This window comes from Periophthalmus magnuspinnatus, chromosome 12 (genome assembly GCF_009829125.3).
Source record: "Periophthalmus magnuspinnatus isolate fPerMag1 chromosome 12, fPerMag1.2.pri, whole genome shotgun sequence".
In the NCBI taxonomy this organism is placed as follows: Eukaryota; Metazoa; Chordata; class Actinopteri; order Gobiiformes; family Gobiidae; genus Periophthalmus; species Periophthalmus magnuspinnatus.
Window position 1 is genome coordinate 14,838,697 of NC_047137.1, and position 20,662 is coordinate 14,859,358.

Sequence of the window (20,662 nt, forward strand, 5' to 3'; positions counted from 1 at the left end):
AATCTCATCTCCTCCATCTTTTCAACCCTTCCTGGACTTACTTCTCCTCGTGGCGTTTTCTCATCTTTGTCGGTTGGGGCGGCCGCGAGATGAAACGCAATTTGAGCGGTTTGCGAGTAGCACGTCACGAATGCGGCGGTAATTTAGGTGTTATAATGTCGTTTGTGGGATAATGTTGTCAGAAAATATTGATAGTCAGATAGTAATCCGTAGTATCAAAACTAGAAACTCATTTGAACTGATAAATGTGTTTGTTTCCTGAATAGTTTGAGAATGGACCTACATCGGTTAGTAAATTCATTATCGAATATCAAGCATTTTCCATGTCAAAATTGAGTTCAAAATCTTAAAATCTGGGCTCTTGTCATGTCTTAAAGATACTAAACCTGTACTTTACAAATATATTATGAAATGCATTTGATTCTTGTACGTTCTTTACACTATTTTACCTCAAATGCTTCCTCGATCTTTATAAAGAAGCATTGTAAACTGTTCTTGAATTGAAAAAAACATAAAAATCCCTACCTTTTAAGAACAAAAATCATGAAATCGTCAAATCATCCAATTGTTAAGCCCGACTTTTTTGGTTTATTTGTTGATGTCCGCCGTAAAATGTACAATGTGTGTGAGTATAAAGCTTAAATTAATGCTTCTCTTGGTAATACGGCTGCAACGATTCATCAGAATAATCCGGACTCGTCGACTATTAAAACTAATCTTATTTTCGCTCATCGCAAACCCCGAAAACACATTAGAATCAACATTTCAAAAATTACACAAAAGGGGGTGTGTTGTCCCAGGCCTCGGGGTTTTAGGGACTCAGAATTGGACCCTCTTCATAATAATTTATATTAGAGGGGGGCCCATGTGAGGTTTCTTGCCCCGGGCCCCCGAATTTCTGCCAACGGGCCTGTTTTCAGAAGTCTTTTAAAAGGAGTACTGTGTGACTTTCCTGATAGAGGCTGCACCACCTGGTTGTGCCCGTAGAGATGTTACCGCTTTGCTTCAAAAATGTAAAAAATCTTTATCGGTAACACACTTTTTTGGTAAATATTCCGATCTCAAAGCCTTCTGTTCTTCTGTCGCCATATTTCAACCTTTATTCGGTTAAAAACAATTTGCCTCGCTCCTAGTGTGACAAACATCTCGCCGAAGGACACAACGAAAGCATTCATCTGTGAGCGCTGGATTCGCTAACCGCTAACCGCTAACCGCCAACCTGTGGGATCTGACAGCTCAACCAGTAGCGGGATTCGAACCGCTGACCTCCAGACAAACGCTCTGCCAACTACGCTACCGTCACTGTACTATAGAAATAATCAAATTGACAAAAAAAAAAGAACTGCGGATTCGCCAACTGCTAGCATAATCGTTAGCTGCGGTCCTACTCCTAATGTGCTGCGCCGCCACATGACCGTGAACCAAATCTTGGCCTGTAGGGGAGCTGAGGTTTTCCCCTTGACCTGGCACTGCGCGTTGACCCGCACTAAGAGGGCTTAAACCTTACTCTTCCTCAAGCTTTTCATCTCCTCCTCCTCCTCTTCTTCCTCACAGACCAGCGCTCCCAAACTGACCGGAGGACAGACTGACAGAAGCCATATGCTCCATTCACTTCCAATGGCAGCAGGTAGCCATCAAAGAGCCGAGAGAGAAGCTCCACTCAGCCGTGCTACGGAAGACGCAGGATGGACAGATGAAGAAGGGAGGGATTACGAGCGGAGGAGAGGAGAAGAAGAGGGGGAGGGGAGCTGGACAGGTAGAGCGGATGCAAAGTGCGAGAGAGTGGACGTATACGGAGCTTTGTTGGTGTCGAAATGTGAGAAATTCAAGGTCTAATGCCGTTTAGTGATCGTCTTTGTCTTTTGCGTAATTATTCAACACGTTTTTTTGGCGTTTTTTTATGTCAGATGCCCTTTCCTCAAAAAGCTGCGGTGTACAAAGGTCCCTCAGAGGTCATAACACTCAAGCTGATTGGTTGAAGTGGTTGAACGATCTAGTTGGGGGGGGAAAAAAACGCAAATATCTTTTCCCATTCACAGATGCACATAGCACTTCTCTTTGCTCTTACTTTGAAAACAAATAGACCACATTTCTGCTAAAAATAGACTCGTGCCGCCTTCATGTGTTCAGCGTTGCCATGTTTGTTTTTTTTGGTACATTTGGGAGCTTCGCCTTTTGGCACGAACCGCAATGCTGCTCCGCGATTGGTCTGATACGTGCAATAAACAGGTGGATTTGAGCTCAAACGGAGCAGTTCGTGCAAAAAATTTTACGTTGTTGCGTCGATATTTTACGTATCGTGGCATAAAGTGGATTAATTTACAGTTATAATGTTGTTTCTTCATCACAAAACAGACCTGGAGTTGTGTTTTGTTTCATTCACACACGTTTAACACACAAACCTGCATATTTAGGCTCTTCTCTCAAATGGAAAACGCTCTGTTCCACCTTGTGATGTCATGAGGTAAAACAGGAAGTGCTCCACTGTGTTTTTAAAATCCATACACTTTCACTGGAACCATTTCAATAATTTTGCGCCTGGAATTTCCAATCTCTACTTAACAAAAGGTAAAAAGTAGCTTGAAAACTACCACTTCATGACATCACAAGGTGGAACAGAGCGTTTTGAGCTTTGGAGATGTGACAGACTAATGATAAAGTGTCACTCAAACATGTGAATGAAACAAAACACAACTCCACGTCTGTTTTTGAGCAGCAATAGCATTATAGAGAGAGAGAGGGAGAGAAACAGAGACAAGGGGAGAGAGGGAGAGAAACAGAGAGACAAGGGGAGAGAGGGAGAGAAACAGAGAGACAAGGGGAGAGAGGGAGAGAAACAGAGGAGAGAGAGGGAGAGAAACAGAGAGAGAAGGGGAGAGAGGGAGAGAAATAGAGAGACAAGGGGAGAAAGGGAGAGAAACAGAGGAGAGAGAGAAACAGAGAGAGAAGGGGAGAGAGGGAGAGAAACAGAGAGAGAGGGGAAGGGAGGGAAAGAAACAGAGAGGAGAGAAACAGAGAGGGGGGGAGAGAGGGAGAGAAACAGAGAGGGAGAGAAACAGAGAGGAGAGACACAGAGAGGAGAGAAATGGAGAGAGAGGGAGAGAAACAGAGAGAGAGGGGAAGAGAGGGAGAGAACCAGAGAAGAGAGAAACAGAGAGAGAAGGGGAGAGAGGGAGAGAAACAGAGAGAGAGGGGAAGGGAGGGAAAGAAACAGAGAGGAGAGAAACAGGGAGAGAAGGGGAGAGATGGAGAGAAACAGAGAGGAGAGAAACAGAGAGGGGGGAGAGAGGGAGAGAAACAGAGAGGGAGAGAAACAGAGAGGGAGAGAAACAGAGAGGAGAGAAACGGAGAGAGAGGGAGAGAAACAGAGAGAGAGGGGAAGAGATGGAGAGAAACAGAGAGAGCACCAGGTTTCTCCTTGCTGGCAGGTGGAGAGGGGAGACCCCAGGTAGCCATATTTTCCGTTGACCTCTTCGTTTTTGCTTGTTATTATACTATTTCTGTGTCTGTGTACACTGATGTATAAATGTGTGAGCGGTTCCTTGACGCTTTGAGTGACTTGAAGCTCTGTATAAAAAACGTGATCATGTGACCAAACTGTGTACGTAAACCACTGGTACATAAACCTATACATAACTGAAGTAGCTATTGATCTTCACAAGTATTTCCAAGTACCGGGGCGACCCAAACGTGCCCACAGCTGAGTTTGTGTCATTACCTAAAACCCTTTTTCACAGACAAATTGAATTTAACTCACTCAACTTCCTGCCAAGGTCAATATCATGATGTCATAAATGAAAGCCTCCCGACAATATCGTTTGGGGCGTTCCATTAAAACCCACTACCTTTTATTGCAATACTTTTATTTATTTGTGGTGACGCGTTAGTTCCGGGAGGATAAATAAATAATGCTGGGAACACGAGACAGAGTGAAATGTTGGGTTTAGAGAGAGAGAGAAAGAGAGGGGAGAGACAGCGAGATAGAGATTGGAGGAGAGAAACAGAGAGAAGGGGAGAGAGAGAAAGAGAGACAGAGAGAGGCAGAGTGGGAGAGAGAAGAGCAAGAGAGGAGAGAGACAGAGAGATACAGAAAGGAGGAGAGAAACAGAGAGAGGGGGAAAGAGGGAGAGAGAGGCAGAGTGGGAGAGAAAAGAAAGAGAGAAAGAGAAGGTAGGGAGAGAAGAGAGAGGAGCGAGCGGGAGAAGAGCGAGAGGATAGTAAGAGGGGAGAAGAGAGAGACAGAGAGATAGAGAAAAGAGGAGAGAAGCAGAAAGAGAGAAACAGAGAGGGGGAGAGAGAGAAAGAGAGAGAGACAGAGAGAGGTAGAGTGGGAGAGAGAAGAAAGAGAGAAAGAGAAAGAGAAGGGAAGGGAGAGAAGAGAGAGCGGGAGAAGAGTGAGAGAGGAGAGAAAGAGGGGAGAAGAGAGAGACAGAGAGATAGAGAAAAGAGGAGAGAAGCAGAAAGAGAGAAACAGAGAGAGGGAGAGAAAGAGAGAGACAGAGAAGGGAAGGAGAGGAGAGAGCAAGAGAAAGGAGAGACAGGAGAGAAAGAAGGGAGAAGAAATAGACAGAGAGAGAGAGAAACAGAGAAAGGGGAAGAGAGAGGAGAGAAACAGAGAAAGGGGAAGAGAGAGGAGAGAAACAGAGAAAGGGGAAGAGAGAGGAGAGAAACAGAGAGTGAGACAGAGAGTGGGAGAGAGAAGAAAGAGAGAAAGAGAAGGGAGGGAGAGAAAGAAGAGAGAGAGGGTAGGTGAGAGACAGAAAGCGAGAGAGACAGACAGGGAGAGATGGACAAAGAGAAAGAAGAGGATTGGAGATGAGATAAACAGAGAGGCAAAGAGAGAAGAGAAACACAAAGAGAGAGAGAGAAAAAAAGGAGATAAACAAAGAGAGAGAGGGAGAGAGAGTAGAAGGGTGAGTGGGAGACAAAGCAGAAAATAGAGACACAAAAAGAATCTTGAGAGAGAAAAGAAAGAAACAGACAGAGAGAGAAAGGGAGAGAGCAGGAAGGTGAGTAAGAGACAAAGAAAGAAGACAGAAAGAACGAGAGAGAGAGGAGAAAGGACGGGGGAAAGGGGGAGGGGGCCTTGTGGTATTAGAAGTAGGTAAAGTAGTACGTATAAATCAACATCCATTAGCTGTGGGGTTGTAAAGTCAGTGATGAAGAAGGTGGACTGAAGCGCAGGGCCTTTTATTGTCTTGTTGTTGTCTTTTATTGCCTGTGATGTCATCTAATGGTATACGAGTAATGACGTGGGCGGGGCTTCGTGCTACGGGGGAGGAGTGGATGGCGTTGTAATGGGTCCATACCGTGAACATGGGAGTATTGATCACCGCTTGAGCAGACGGTGTAAGCCCGTGCAATGATTTCTATGGCTGGGATGTTTGCATAGGGACAATGAGCAAATCAATATGCGCTTTGCAGAGAGCGGCGGAGTAGAAGGGAGGATTTCAAAAAAGCACCATGACGCCCAAAACCCGCGGCAGATACAGCCTCAGTCGAAGGCAATTAATACAGTCGTGATCAAAGAAATTGTTTCAAATAGTCAGTGATCAGCTTGGGTGTTTTAAATCCAGAAGTCTACGTCCAATCTTCTGTGGAAATGATCAGTTTTAATACATTTGTTTGTCGCTATTAACGCTAATTAGCTCATTGCGTCTCAAAGCTAACAGCCACTTTTATTAAAATCGGAAAAAATAAAACAAACAATCTATTAAAAGTTAAATAAAGACTATCTGATTATTTTTATATGTAGAATATTTCAGTTTGTGGTTGTTTTAATATTTATTATGCCTTAAAATTAGCATTAGCGTTAGCATTGACACACAAACATGTCTCTTTCTAAACACAGAAGCGTCCTCTAGTGCAGTATTCTTTTTATTTGTGTCGTGTTTAACATGTTGTCGGTGACATTCGCCCGCAGCTCCCCATCCACAGCCTCATTTTTAAATATTTATTCACTTTAGCGTGACTCTGTGAAAACCCCACGGAGATAACGTTGGACAAGAACTAGTGATGCTAACGGTGAGGTTGCCGGGTGCCGTTGTTCTTAGAACCAATTGAAAAAAAAAAAAAAAAAATTGAAAAAATAAGAAAATTTTAATACATCAATGTGAGCAGCAATTTTAGTTGTATTTTATTTTTTATTTTTTTTGGTCAGAACTATATATGTCTTAGTTCTTAGATATAGGAAAACATGTCCTGGGAAACAAACTTCTCACCTTCTCATTGCGTGGTAAAATTTAACCACTACGCCACCACGTTTTCACATAGAAGCAAAGGTATTAAGGATGTTTGCAATCCAGGTATTTGCTTTGATTCCACCTAAATAAAGTAATACGTTCTGGGGCTCGGGCTGTTTTGGTTGATAATGTTGTGTCCCACTGCTCCCTGTGAAACTAATATGATGCTATCTAATCCTCCGCAGTAAATCAAAACCCAAAATGCGTGTCAGAATCAGTTATTTACTACGACAGTGACATAAATTACTTCATAAATCATGTATTACAGTCTATTTTCATCTCTCAAACTGCCTGGAGGAAACGGACAGAAACTTCATCTAATCAATTCCGAACATGCTGATATGTGCTGTCTGGCAACTTCTGCAAGGCGCTGATGTCGGCTACAATCCGGCCCCGGGGGTTTGATTTTACACTAGCCCAAAGTAAAGGAAAAGTGCATCCGATCGTGTTGATGTCGGGATTTCTCCGATGCATGTGATGTGTGGGGTGTAGGAAATGAGACGGCTCTTTGTAGACATCAGATATAGGTTCGCCCCAGGTCCAAAACCCCCTCAGGAGCTTTTTCGTGATCTGTATTTCATAGAAAGCAAACTTAAATTCACTCCAGACCTCCTCCGAATCCTCGTTCCTCTTTCAGGCAACGAGCAAATTGTGAAGCCAGACGACTCAGCTGCTACTCTGGGGTCCAAAACCTGCTTGTCACCATGGAGATGTTACTACTTTAGCTTAAATGTCTGTGGAATCTCTCAGTTGTCCAGGTTTAATCCGTCGTAAAAGCCAAAAGTAAAATCTGTCAACTGGACGAAAACTTGTAAAAGTGAAGACGTTTCGCTGCTCAGCCAAGCATTACCATAATAAAAGAAAAAAAATCAATTCCGTCAACTGGACAAATGCCTTAAATGTTCCAAAGTACGGCATTAAACTTATCTCGATGAAGACGAGCAACTGACGCCACCGATGCTTTGTTTTTATTTGCTTGCGTTATTTATTGCAAGTACACGCTAGACTCGGCTCCTCCTTCTGAAAATCAATCGCCGTTATGGTCTGTGCTCTAGCCTTGCAGTCCGCCACCGGCTTGTCACCATGGAGATGTTATTGCATTGCTTTAAATGTTCCGAAGTACGGCATTAATCTTATCTCGATGAAAAAAAAGTAACTGAAGCCACCAATATTTTGCATTTATTTAGCTACTTTTACGTTCTTCTGAAAGTCAATCTACCTCACTGCTATGGTTTATCCGCTGTGCTCTAGTCTTGCAGTTCACCACCTGCTTGTCACCATGGAGATGTTATCGCTTTGCCTTAAATGTTTCAAAGTATGGCATTAATCTAATCTCGATTAAGACAAGCAAATGACTCCACCAATATTTTGCATTTATTTGGCTACTTTAACATTCTTCTGAAAGTCAATCTGCCTCACTGTTATAGTCCATCCTCTAGTTTAGCGGTCCGCCACTTGCTTGTCACCATGGAGATGTTATTGCCTTGCTTTAAATGTTCCAAAGTATGGCATTAAACCTATGTCGATGATGACAAGCAACTGAGCCACCAATACAATACACCAATACACCAGCAGAGCGTTAACAAAGCAGGTGATGGATTCTCCACTAGAAATGTTAGATAGTCTATAGATATTGCTTTGCCTGAAATGTTCCTTAAATGTTCCAAAGTATGGCATTAAGCTTATCTCAATGAAGAACACACGCAACTGACGCCACCACGCCAAGTTACAAGTCAAAACTGTGACGAGACGAGCCTCGCTTTTCAAGGTTGTGTCTTGTTCGCTGTATGAAATGTTTAATGCCACACTGTCGAACATTCCAGGCAAGGCGATAACATCTCCACGGAGACGAGCAGGTGACGGATTCCTCACCAGAAATGTTACACAGCGCAGCAGATAGTGTTGATGCTAGCGTTTGCTCAAATGTATGTGAGTGTAGAAAATGAGATGGCTGTTTGCAGACATCAGATACAGAGTCGGCCCAGGTCCAAAGTCCCTCAGGAGTTTTCGTGATCGGTATTCTCGTAGAAAACTAACTTAAATTCACTCCCCACTTCCCCCAATTCCTCTTCCAGGCAACGCACACCTCAGAAAACCAGCCGACTCAGCTGCTTCTCCTGAAAGTCAATCTGCCTCGCTGCTACTATCTGTCCTCTAGTCCAGCGCTCCCAAATTCCCAAGCCTTCCTCCGTAGTAAACTCAATCTCCCGCTGCATCCGGCATTTTCCTTCATTACTGCGACTACAGCTGTTCAAGTACTTTTTTCTTTTTTTTTCTTTTTCAGCTTACCTTTTTGACGCGCCCGCTCTTGGTGCCGACGAATACGAGCGAGTGGTTCTTGTAGACGTAGGCGATAACGGACGTCATTTTGTCGGCGGCTTCGGTGAAAAGGGGTTTCCCGCGGACCATCTCGGACACACCCAAGGGCGCGTTCATATCCAGTCCGCAAAAGTCGTCATCGATGGTCAGGAGCTGAGAAAAAGGAAAGAAAAAAAACATAATGGTGAATGAATTTAATAAAGCGGTTTTCAGGACACTTAAAGGTGAATTATGTGACTTTTCTGGTGGAAGATGGACTGTTTGTCACCATGGAGATATGATTGTTTTACCATTAAACATATCTATCTATCTCGAAAAAGACAAGAAACTGACTCCTCCAGGCCCAGTTACAGGTCTGATCTGTGGAGAAGGGAGCCAACTCACTTTAAGAATACAAGTTCTTCTATTTTTCTTTTATTTTACTTTTTTTTAAATAAATACTAAATTGGGTAAATACCATACTGCGGAACAATGCAACTGGTGGATCTTCCACCAGAACACTTCTAACCATACGCTCCGGTGCTAAGTCAAACGTGGCCGCAGTTGCCCCGGGGCAGACTGCTGGAAATGTGCCCACCAATCTGTGCCAATGGCCTGCCAACCTTCACTTATCAAGTCAAAACTAACACATTTATACAAGAAATGAGGTGAAAGTGTAGAAAGTGTAGTAGAGGGAATCAAACTACCAACATTAGTGAACAATATTTTTCTATTTACTCACCACTGTTGCCGCATAGAGTCATTAGAATTACTTTAATACATTTAAATATGACTATGAACTGAATTTGATTTGTTTTAGGGATGCTCCAATCTGATACTGGTGTCAGATATCAGCGCCGATACTGAAAAATGTGCTACATCAGATATCAGCTTTAAATATCAGCTTCAAACATCCTGGTTGGACATATAAACTGATGTAATAAGACTATTTGTAGGTTGTATTCGGCCCAGAGAGTCTGAAAACGTTTGACCTTTTATTTGAAATGTTGTTCTGTAGTTACTTGAGTTTTGAGTTTTGTCTCTTTTTATTTTTGTTTAAAGGAAATAAATACAATCTTTAGTGTCTGCGCTAGTATCGGTTCATATCGGGAATCAGCAGATACTTGACGCTATAGAATCAAAATCAGTATCGGAACTGAAAAAACTTGATCAGTGAATGTCTAATATCTTTTTTTTTGTTGTGTGTTTTATCATATTTTGTGCAGTTTGATTGAGAATATTGCTGTAGAATAAAATTATTCAGGACATAAACATCACAAATGGACAAATACAAGCCCTTAGTTCTCACGTGGTCAGTGACGTTTTAGATTTGTGTGCATGTTCTTTCAGTCCTGGTTCACATTCAAGAAATAGCAAAGAAAATAGAGCGTAAATATCTAAAAATGACAGATGAAGATGGGAGCGGACTGCAGTAGTCAGGCTGGGTTCAGTAATAGTGCCAGAGGCTGCAGTGTCAGGCCCAATTCCCCATCGTCCACCAGCAAAACAGAAAACGCCAGAGCAGCAACATCGTCCAAAATGATTCACCGTGAGCCAGGCAAAATAAGGAAGAGGAGAGCAGCAGCAGCTTTGTCAAACAGCCCTGAGAGAATGAACTGCAAGGAAATTTAAGACATGGCAAGTACTGAAATTATGTAACACTTTATGTTAACTAGGGTTGTTCCGATATCGATACTGGTATTGATAAATGCTCTGATACTGTCTGTGGCTAATGCTAACGCTAACGCCCATAGAAGGGTAAATGCAGACTGTGGAGGCACTTAAAACACGCTAATAATGTTTTATCATTATCCATGTGCTTATAATGATCCATGTGCTCATCCTCGGAGCGGAAGAGATTGTATCTGTGTGTGATTTGGTCTGAGGACTCGCCGATACGATACCTGAAAAATGCCGAAAAAGTACTGAAACAACCCCAACTGCAAGGACTGTTTACTTCTACATGAGCAATACTCACAGCTCTGACTCTGCTTCTGCCTCCTGCTAAGACGACTTGTTCTTATGTAATTGATTATTTTCTGCCAATTACCATTACCACAACAAACTTTTCCAACTCCTTCTCTCTCCTTCTCTCTCACCCTCTTTTCTCTCCTGCTCGCTCCATCTCACTCACTGCCACTGTCTCTCACTCCCTCTCCTTCTCTCTTCCACTCTGTCTCTCTTCCTCTCTCCCACTCTCTTTCTTGCTCTCTCCCACTCTCTCCTTCTCTCTCCTGCTCCCTCCAGCTCGCTCCCGTTCTCTTCCACTCTCACTCCTGCTCTCGCCATCTCTCTCCCACTCTCTCCTTCTATCTCCTACTCTCTCCAACTCTCTCCTTCTCTCTCCCACTCTCTTTCCCTCCCTCTCTCCTTCTCTCTTCTGCTCTCACTTCTGCTCCCTCCATCTCTCTCCCACTGTCTCCTTCTCTCTCCCTCTCTCATCCATTCTCTCTCCTGCGCCCTCCCTCTCTCTTCCACTCTCACTCCTGCTCCCTCTAGCTCTCTCCCGCTCTCTCCCACTCTCTCCCTCTCTCTCTTACTCTCTAACCATCTTCTTCTCTCTCTTGCTCTCTCCATCTCTCTGCTGCTTTCTTCATCTCACTCACTATCACTCTCTCCCACTCCCTCTCCTTCTCTCTTCCACTCTGTCTCTCTTCCTCTCTCCTTCTCTCCCACTCTCTCTCTTGCTCTCTCCCGCTCTCTCTCCTTCTCTCTCTAACCATCTTCTCTCTCCTGCTCTCTCCATCTCTCTGCTGCTTTCTTCATCTCACTCACTACCACTCTCTCCCACTCCCTCTCCTTCTCTCTTCCACTCTGTCTCTCTTCCTCTCTCCTTCTCTCCCACTCTCTCTCTGGGTCTCTTCCGCTCTCTCTCGCTCTCTCTCTTACTCTCTAACCATCTTCTCTCTCCTGCTCCCTCCATCTCTCTGCTGCTTTCTTCATCTCACTTACTCTCTCCCGCTCCCTCTCCTTCTCTCTTCCACTCTGTCTCTCTTCCTCTCTCCTTCTCTCCCACTCTCTCTCTTGCTCTCTCCTGCTCTTTCTCCTTCTCTTCCACTCCCTCCAGCCATCTCCTGCTCTCTTCAGCACTCATTCCTGCTCCCTCCCTCTCCCTCCGTCTCCCTCCTACTCCCTCCTACTTCCTCCTACTCCCTCCCGCTCTCTCCCTCCCTCCCGCTCCGTCCCACTCCCTCCACCTCTCCCTCCACCTCTCCGTCCCCCTCCGTCTCTCCCTCGTGCTCTTTCGCGCTGGGCGTTCTCACAGCGGGCACAATGATGTATAGGTTTTGATAAAGTATAATGGTTGTTGGGATTGGTCATTATGCTGCGTGTATAGATGGATTTGAAATGCACTGACTTCAAAACAGAGGCAGCCTTTGCTTTGATTAATAGCTTGGCAAGGCGAACGGTAACTTGCAGAACAAAAGCTATTCATACACGAGCACGGAGAGTCCAAAATCAAATACAAAGTGAATTTAAGAGTACGACTGCATGTGTGTTTGACAAAGTGGGAAATACGTCTCAAATCATTAATAAGTTTATAAAGTCATTTTCAAACTACAAGGCTGTCTACGAGTTGTAAATGTCGTTAGCTAAAACAGCGCTTTGAAAGAAACTGAATTAATTTTTTTGTATTGTTGTTACGAAACATTTTTGAAGGGTGAATCTGTGGCCAAAGGTAAAATGAACTAGTTTTTAATTTCATTCATTTATCTTTATTTTTACGGAGAGAGATCATTGAGAGACCAGACTCACGAGCCCTAAAACACAGAACAATACGATCAAAAACAAAGCAAATAACGGCGTAAGTCCATTTAAAACATTAAAAACAGGAGCAGTAGTGATTATTAAAGTACATTAGCAGCACCATCTATCCAGTTTCACATGTTGCGACGCAAAATAACCAAAAACTTCTTGTCCTTCCTCGTTTCAGTTCTAGTGCGGACAGTTTCTAAATCATCACAATCACGAGATCTTGTATGAAAAGTTCCTGTGTCAAAGTTCAACAAACAAGTGAGATATTCAGGCAAGTCTATCAAGTAGTACTTTTTGTGTGGTTGAAATATAGAAAAGAACACATTTGCAGACCCAACTGACCCCTAAACTTAAAAAAAACACATTGTATTTTAGTAGGTTTGGCAGTTTAAGACGAGCACTGACACTCTTCACTCTCATACTCTTTATTTTTGTTGTGTTTTTGCAGTATAATCTACAAAAGTATTTCTCAAACTGTGGTGCGTGTGCTCTATTGGATCATTTCTTGTTTAGAACGGCAGCGGGAACGACGTCGTCCGCGTTTAGACCTGGAATAGTCCCGGTGTAGACCTGGTGGTGCTTTACATCAACGAAACACTCTCATTCACACTCACGTTAAGTTAAGTGTCTTGCCCGAGGACACGACAACAAAGGCGGTAGAGCTGGACCACCGTACCAATGATGTTTACGTCGAGAGCGGGTTTCGAAGCGCTAACCTTCAGAATAGAGGACAAAAACTCAACCAACTGAGCCACTTTTCAAGCATGTTTATGGGAAAAGTGCGAGTATATATCTATAAAAATGTTGTGTTGTTATGTGTTATATTTGATGGATCTATCTCAGAAGTAGGATTGCGCCGTTAATTAAATTCAAATCGATGTAGAGACTCGATCGTGGCTTATGGGCAAGGATACGCTGGGTTGATTTAAATAAAGAGGTCAACAGCTAAACTCCTGTCAGTAAAAACGAGTTTGTAGTTAAAACTTTTGGAGGAAGAAATGTGATTATTAGCGTGTTAAAAGGCACTGCTAACCTTAAAAAAATACATCTTTTTAAAACTTTCATGATTTTTTTTTCAGTTCTGTTGCTTATGTTTTTGTTTTTTGAGATGTTTTTTTTTGTTTTTTTAAGCTCAATCGATAAAAATATCAACACGCGAATCTATTTTTTGCCCTATCACCAGTCGTACTCGTAAATATGGGCTGTTTTTGATTGGACAAACAGAGCGCAGCCAGTCCGGGCCATATCCAGCTCCGGGCTACACCATTATGTGAGAGGGTCGTGTGAAGTGGAAGGAATAATCAATACCCATGACCTGGAAATGGGTCAAGATCGTGTCAGCTTATTATAAGGGCAAAAAGGAGACAATGGAGCAATGCGATGGAAACACTGCGGCGATAGTGTTCAGGGTGAAAATGGTTACGATTTAGAAAATATAGGGACTTTTTCTGCCAGTGCACGACAAATATCAGCTTGTAATAGTGATTGTGGGAGAGATTTTGATACTTTCTGGTGTAAACATTTAGTTTTTACAAGTTTTACACATCTAAAAGTGCATTTTCCTCACATTTCCAGAGTCACTACGTTAAATTTAAGCATCCAGTGACTCATAGTGACTGTGATTTGGTCGGAAAAGCCTGAGAAATATAATAGTTTCTGACACAAAGGGCTTGAAGTGTGTTGCCCAAGGACACAACAACAGTATACGCCCTTTAGGTTTAAGTTTTAACTGCCAATAAAGCTGGATGATACGCCGTTTCTTGTAATTATATGCTCGCACTCCTCTCATTGGTCATGCCCTGTGAGTGACAGATGTTTTAAACCAATCACAGAAAAGTGGGTGATGTCACAAGAAAAAGAAAAAGTACTACGACTACCCCGCCGCTATCTGCCACCACTAGATTTAAGACGTATAAGAGCCAATTTTTTACGCTATTTTCTGATAAATGTTATGTTTGCTCATCAAAAACAGAAAAAAAACAGCGTTCAGTTTCGCGTAATCTAGGATCTTTAAGTCACAGTTTCGATTCCATGGTTTTTAGAGCGATACGACTTTAAAGACCGTTGCCGTAGTGACTAACAATTTAAAACAAAACACTATTTTCCTTCCAAATGTTGCGTATAACAGGAAGTGTGAACCCATGACTACTGTACTTGACCCGTTATGTAACCGCAGAACGTCGACCTGCTCTGACAAACACTTATTTTGACAAGTAATAATTCATCTTAGTAGCGCCCAGATGTGTTTAAATGTTTGAATAGTCAAGAGTAGTAACAGTGCATAAAAATGACTGGTTGTCCCTGACGACAGCGCGACGGAGCCGACCGACGAGAGAATTTGGATTTTGGCCAAAACAGTAAGGCAGAATCAGGTCAGTGTCGGCTATATCCATCTTTGAGGCGCTGGCACCGGGACAGAGACCCGTACAAAGAGGACTGTCTTATGGACCGGGCAACGGATCAGCTGAGACCAGAACAGAGGAGGAGAGAGGAGAGAGGAGAGGAGGGGAGGAGGGGAGGGGAGGAGGGGAGAGAGGAGGGGAGAGGGAAGCAGGAGGAGAGAGACGAGAGGAGGAGAGGAGAGAGGAGAGAGAGGAGGGGAGGAGAGGAGAGGAGAGAGAGAGAGGAGAGAGGAGAGAGAGGAGGGGAGGAGAGGAGAGGAGAGAGAGAGGAGAGAGGAGGGGAGGAGAGAGAGGAGGGGAGGAGAGAGAGGAGGGGAGGAGGGGAGGAGAGAGAGGAGGGGAGGGGAGGAGAGAGAGGAGAGAGAGGAGAGAGGAGAGAGAGGAGGAGAGGAGGGGAGGAGAGGAGGGGAGGGGGGAGAGAGAGATGAGAGGAGGGGAGGAGAGAAGGAGAGAGGGAAGGAGGAGAGGAGAGAAAGACGAGAGGAGAGGAGAAGAGAGGAGAGAGAGGAGGGGAGGAGAGGAGAGGAGAGGGAAGCAGGAGGAGAGAGATGAGAGGAGGAGAGGAGAGAGGAGAGAGAGGAGGGGAGGAGAGAAGGGGAGGGGAGAGAGACGAGAGGAGGGGAGAGAGAAGGAGAGAGGGAAGGAGGAGAGGAGAGAGAGGCAAGAGGAGGGGAGAGAGAAGGAGAGGAGAGATGAGAGAAGTAGAGAGAGAAGGAGAGGAGGAGAGAGGACAGTGGAAGGAGAGGAGGAGAGATGAAAGGAGAGAAAGAGGAGAGAAGAAGAGGAGGATAGAAGAGTGGAAGGAGAGGAGAGGAGAGAGAAAGAAGGAGAGGAGCAGAGACGAGCGAGCAGAGGGGAAGAGGAGAGAGAAAGAAGGAGCGGAGGAGCGAGGGGAAAGGAGAGTGGAAGGAGAGGAGGAAAGACGAGAGGAAAAGAGGAGAGAGAGAAGGAGAGAAAATGAGAGGAGGAGAGGCGTGGAAGGACAGGAGGAGAGTGGAAGGAGAGCAGGAGAGACGAGAGGAGGAGATGAGAGGGAGAAGGAGAAGAGGAGAGGGGACATCAAACATGGGTGAAGTTCTGTTGTCCTTTGAAGAATGAATTAGGCCTGTCTCTATAACACAGTTGGACGTGTGATATCAAAACGCACAAAATAACAAAAATGATCCCACTAGTGCAAAGAAAAAGAACTGATGATAAATACTGACCCCCAAATATAAACATACATAATAATCCATCGTCTCTACACTGGTGTCAACTGATACGAGCGGAAGTCAAAGTGTCCAGCAAAGTATAAACTGGAATGGGGCAAGTTATGGTCAGACTTTGGACAGTGTTCACATTAGTCCTGGTTTAGTCCTGGTTTAGTCCTGGTTTGCGCCCAGTTTAATCATGAAGCAGACTTTTTTGATCGTTATATTTATATCCTGGTCTAATCCTGGTTAAGTTTTTAAGGATTACGTGTAGTCATGGATTTTGAATTTGTTTGTATTTTAATTTTGCAACAACATTTTAAGTCATTTGTATATTATGTATTCAAGGTCCTATATTACACAAAATACACACTTTTGAGGTTTTAGCCGTGTTATAATGTTACTGCATCAAAAACATACCGGAAGTTTATGTTTTGTTGCATTCATACACGTTTGAGTCACACTTTATTATTAGTCTGTAACATCTCCAAACCTCAAAACGCTCTGTTCCACCTTGTGATGTCACGAAGCTCCTTTTACCTTTCGTTCAGTAAAGATTGGAAATTCCAGAGCTGAAATGATCCAAAAGATTCTAGTGAAGGTGTGTGGAGTTTAAAAACACACTGGAGCACTTCCTGTATTACCACATGATGACATCACAAGGTGGAACAGAGTGTTTTCTGTTTGAGGGAAGAACTGAGCCTAAATATGCAGGGTTTGTGTGTTAAACGTTAAACAAAACACAACTCCAGGTCTGTTTGTGATGAGGAAACAACATTATAACACAGATCAGAGAATATGAATATGAATATAATATGGGCCCTTTAAGTATATTGTCAATTCACAAAGAAATCTCAATCTTAGACCTCTCAGTACCTTGTTTTACTGTAGCTTTTATGAGTACAAAGAACCTTGATAGAAAATTACAGTAGTAAGTAGCTGCTTTCACATAATTAGCCACTTTAGCCCACTGTGCTAAATGAGTGACCTGCCAGGAAGATTGGCAGCACTGGAGAATTATGACATGACTAAGTGTTTTTTTAGTGTTTTCGCTCTATGATATAATGTCAACATTCAATTTAACTGTAATACAACAAAAATGTGGAGACTGCAGGCACCAAATTGGGCAGCCTTTAAAGACCTGTTTCTGACAACTGCATATCCAAACATACAGACAGGTGTTCTGCTGAGTTCAAAAAGTCATGTGCTACGTCCATTTCAGATTCTTTTTTTCTTTTTTTTTAAATGGTACTTTTAGGGGTTTTCCAACTTAGTAGCTCAGTTTTAGATGTATCTTTTTTCTTTTTTTAAATGTTTTTTCCAACTTTGTAGGTCAATTTTACATTTTTTTTTATTTTTATTTATTTATTTTTTTTTAATGGTAGTTTTACGGTTTTTCCAACTTTGTAGGTCAATTTTAATTTTTTTTTTCTTTTTTTTTTAATGGTAGTTTTAGGGGTTTTCCAACTTTGTAGCTCAATTTTAGATGTTTTTTTTTTGTTGTTTTTTTTTTTTTTTTTTTTTAATGGTAGTTTAGGGTTTTTCCAACTTTGTAGCTCAATTTTAGATGTTTCTTTTTCTTTTGTTTTTGTTTTTTTAATGGTAGTTTTAGGGTTTTTCCAATTTTGTAGCTCAATTTAACATTTTTTTTCTTTTTTTAATGGTAGTTTTAGGATTTTTCCAACTTTGTACTTTTTTTTTCATATCAGGTATCTTCTTCAAAAGACATTTTAAATTTCAACAAAATCATGATTTATATGTATCTTATTTATTTTATCTTATTTTTTATTTTAATTTTATTTTATTTACTTTTTCTCACTCAGTTCTGGATGCTATTTTTTACACATCAACTACACTGCAATGGTCAAATACTATGTAGCTTCATCAAAAGGCATAATAATAATCATGATTTACTAAAACATGCCCCAAAACCCATAAACACAGAGCAAAACATACAAAAAAAATGAGCTGAACTGTGACCCTTGTTGTCAGTTTAAAGTGTAAACTCCTCTCTATCTTTGCACTAGTTATTAAAGACATACACACATAGATTTGAGCAAAATAATGAAAATCCATCAAAACTAAAACACTGAAAGAACAATCGGACGCACTTTAAGTGACTTCAAGTAGCTCTTTAGAGACTGACTTGTTAATTAGCTGGTTGTTCATTAGCTTTTAGGTTTTGCGTTAGCCTGAAATTAGTCTGAAATCGAGGAAATTGAAGAAAAAAAATGTGCTAGAGTAAAACTGAAATACAGAGTGTCCATAAAGTCTTTATAATTTTAAAATGTAATTACCAAGGCAATTGATAAGATATGTTAATTAGATGTGTTCTTTTGTATTCGGTGGTTATTAAAGTTTTTAAATTACATGGATCACTCAAACATTTCCACACCGTTGGATTGAAGGGACGGACCAATTCCACCACGTTCCCCAGATCTCACACCTCTGGATTTCTCTCTATGGGGCTGTGTTAAAGATATTGTGCGTCAAACTTAGATACGGGACATTACTGAACTGAAGCAAAAGATACAGATGTGATTGAACCTTTGATGAGGCTCTGCTACAGCGAAACACGGCAAGAAATCCAGTCCTGTCTTGATGTGCTTTGGGCGGCTAACGTCAAAAAAAAAAAATGACGTCAAAAGTGTGATTAATATATCTGATCAGCTGCCTTTGAAATAGATTTTTAAACTGTACAGAGACTTTATGGACTTTATGGACACCTGTATATGTAAACTGCACAATGTTAAAGGTTTTATATTACACAAAATGGACTCTTGTGTGTAGAGATAGACCGATATATGCATTTTTTGTGTATGAACTATTGGTCTTAAGTCTCCTGCCTTGGTCGATATTTGATTTGGACTCATTCATCACTGCATAAAGCTTTATATTAACATTTAAGTGTGATGATGGCATCCACAAAATGAGATAACACAGCTCCATTACGGATTAGTAGTAAAAACAGGGTTGTAGATGTGTAAAAATAATTTCTATCGAGATTACTTTTCCTTATTTTAGTTTAATTATGCAAAGCAGTAAAAGTATAGACAGTATTTATGTTAGTAGTCATTTCAAATCCTGTATTTATGGAGAAAATGATCATACCCATATTGGTCAACCTCTACTTGTGACCTTTAAGCCACGCCTCTTCAAAAACAAACTTGGAGTTGTGTTACGTTTGAGTAATCCTTAAATATTAGCCTCTATCTCCAAAGCTCAAAATACACCGTTCCACCTTGTGATGTCATGTAGTGATAGTTTTTAAGCTACTTTTTACCTTTTGTTCAATAGAGAGGCAATTCCACGTGTGAAATAATCCAAATAATCCAAAATATGAACAGATAATAACAGACAAATCTGTTGCCTTTCTTCTCCGAGGTCACTCCCACTAGCGTTAGCAACAGGTTTGATTGACAGCGTTGCTAAGCGCCCGCTCTCTGCTATGTCAGTGGTGCAGGAAGGCTTGCGCTGGATTGGCTCTTTGGTTGCTATGATACTTTCCTAAAATCAAACTTGGCTCCAAATTCGCCCTAAAACTGCTAGCATCGATTAGCTTCATTTGACTGGAGCCAAACGCTATTCATGAAGTTACGCTCCCTTAGTTCAATCTATGGCAACAAAAAACAATATAGAACTCAAATTCCTTCAGTCGACGTAAAGCCGGGCTGGGGAGTTTGTTAGAGGAAGCGACTGTCACTTGTTTAATCACAGAATAATGATATTGTGATGGATTTTGACCTTTAGCGACTGGTATCTTCTATGGAGATTTAATTAGCGAGTGGGCCAGAGCGGAGAGGATCTGTGGAAGGCGAGGGGTATAAAGAGTACGTCCGTGTGGGAGGGACCAGACTGTCTGAGGGTCTTAATGAAGGCTCTGGTCTCTTAAGGATGTGACTTAGACTGGCTCATCATCAGCAGCCGCAGCAGTTACACGCAGTGACTTTGAAATGAGGCGATAGTGAATGACAATTGCCAAATTTGATTAAATAGGAAATTTTTATGAGATTTTAAACCATGTCATAGCAGTCTTCCTTCATCATTAAGTTGCTCAAAGTTGTATTTTGATTGATTCATGCTGTATTGTCCTGAACTTTAGTCAGGAGTGATCAGAAAATGTCTGTTTTCACCTATTTATCTGTACTTAGCTGTGAAAGTAGTGTAAATACAAGCCATGTTTACTTGTTTTAAATCAGTCCTATTCTGCAAAATCAACTTTTCAGAGCTTTTAACCATGTTATAGTTGTTTCCTTTTCTCATTGACCGTCTGAACTTGTATTTAGAATGACTCATGCATGTCTGAGTAATATTTATTCTCCTGTATTCGAGATGTCAAAGCTCTGATCAACCCCAGTTTTCACTTCCACCAGGACACGCCCACTGCTCTGTACTTACTTCGTTCTCCAATTTTACTTTCTTAATTGGTAACATATGTAGGATTCAGCAGCGTTACGTAGTTATTTTGGCACAAACTCCAACGGTATAAGTTGTTGTCATGACATTTACAGCAAAATCAACTCCCATTGGACAGAAGTCTGCAAACTTTTTTCTTTTATTAAGTCATTTTAGATCCAAATCGTGTCCAAATTATAACATAATAATCCACGGGTGTCATAGATTATAACTGTAAAGCAGACGCAGCACGATGTCTTCTTTAAGTAAATATGTAAAATGAAATTAGCAATTACGATTGTCAATGCAAGGAAGAAAAATTACGCGATGGTGATATTGCTCAGTTCAATAAGGACCCTTTAATTTCCCAATCTCATGT

The 20,662-nt window shown here is 41.9% G+C and overlaps 1 protein-coding gene across 2 annotated transcripts in view; it reads right to left on the reverse strand.

Moving 5' to 3' along the window:
• The window catches only part of plxna4 (plexin A4), a 384,761-nt gene that overhangs the window by 327,312 nt on the left and 36,787 nt on the right, over nt 1–20,662 (reverse strand). For both annotated transcript variants that reach the window (XM_033975929.2, XM_033975930.2), the window contains exon 3: nt 8,532–8,714. In XM_033975929.2, coding sequence (XP_033831820.1) covers nt 8,532–8,714 — 183 coding nt within the window. The remainder of the gene's footprint in view (nt 1–8,531; nt 8,715–20,662) is intronic.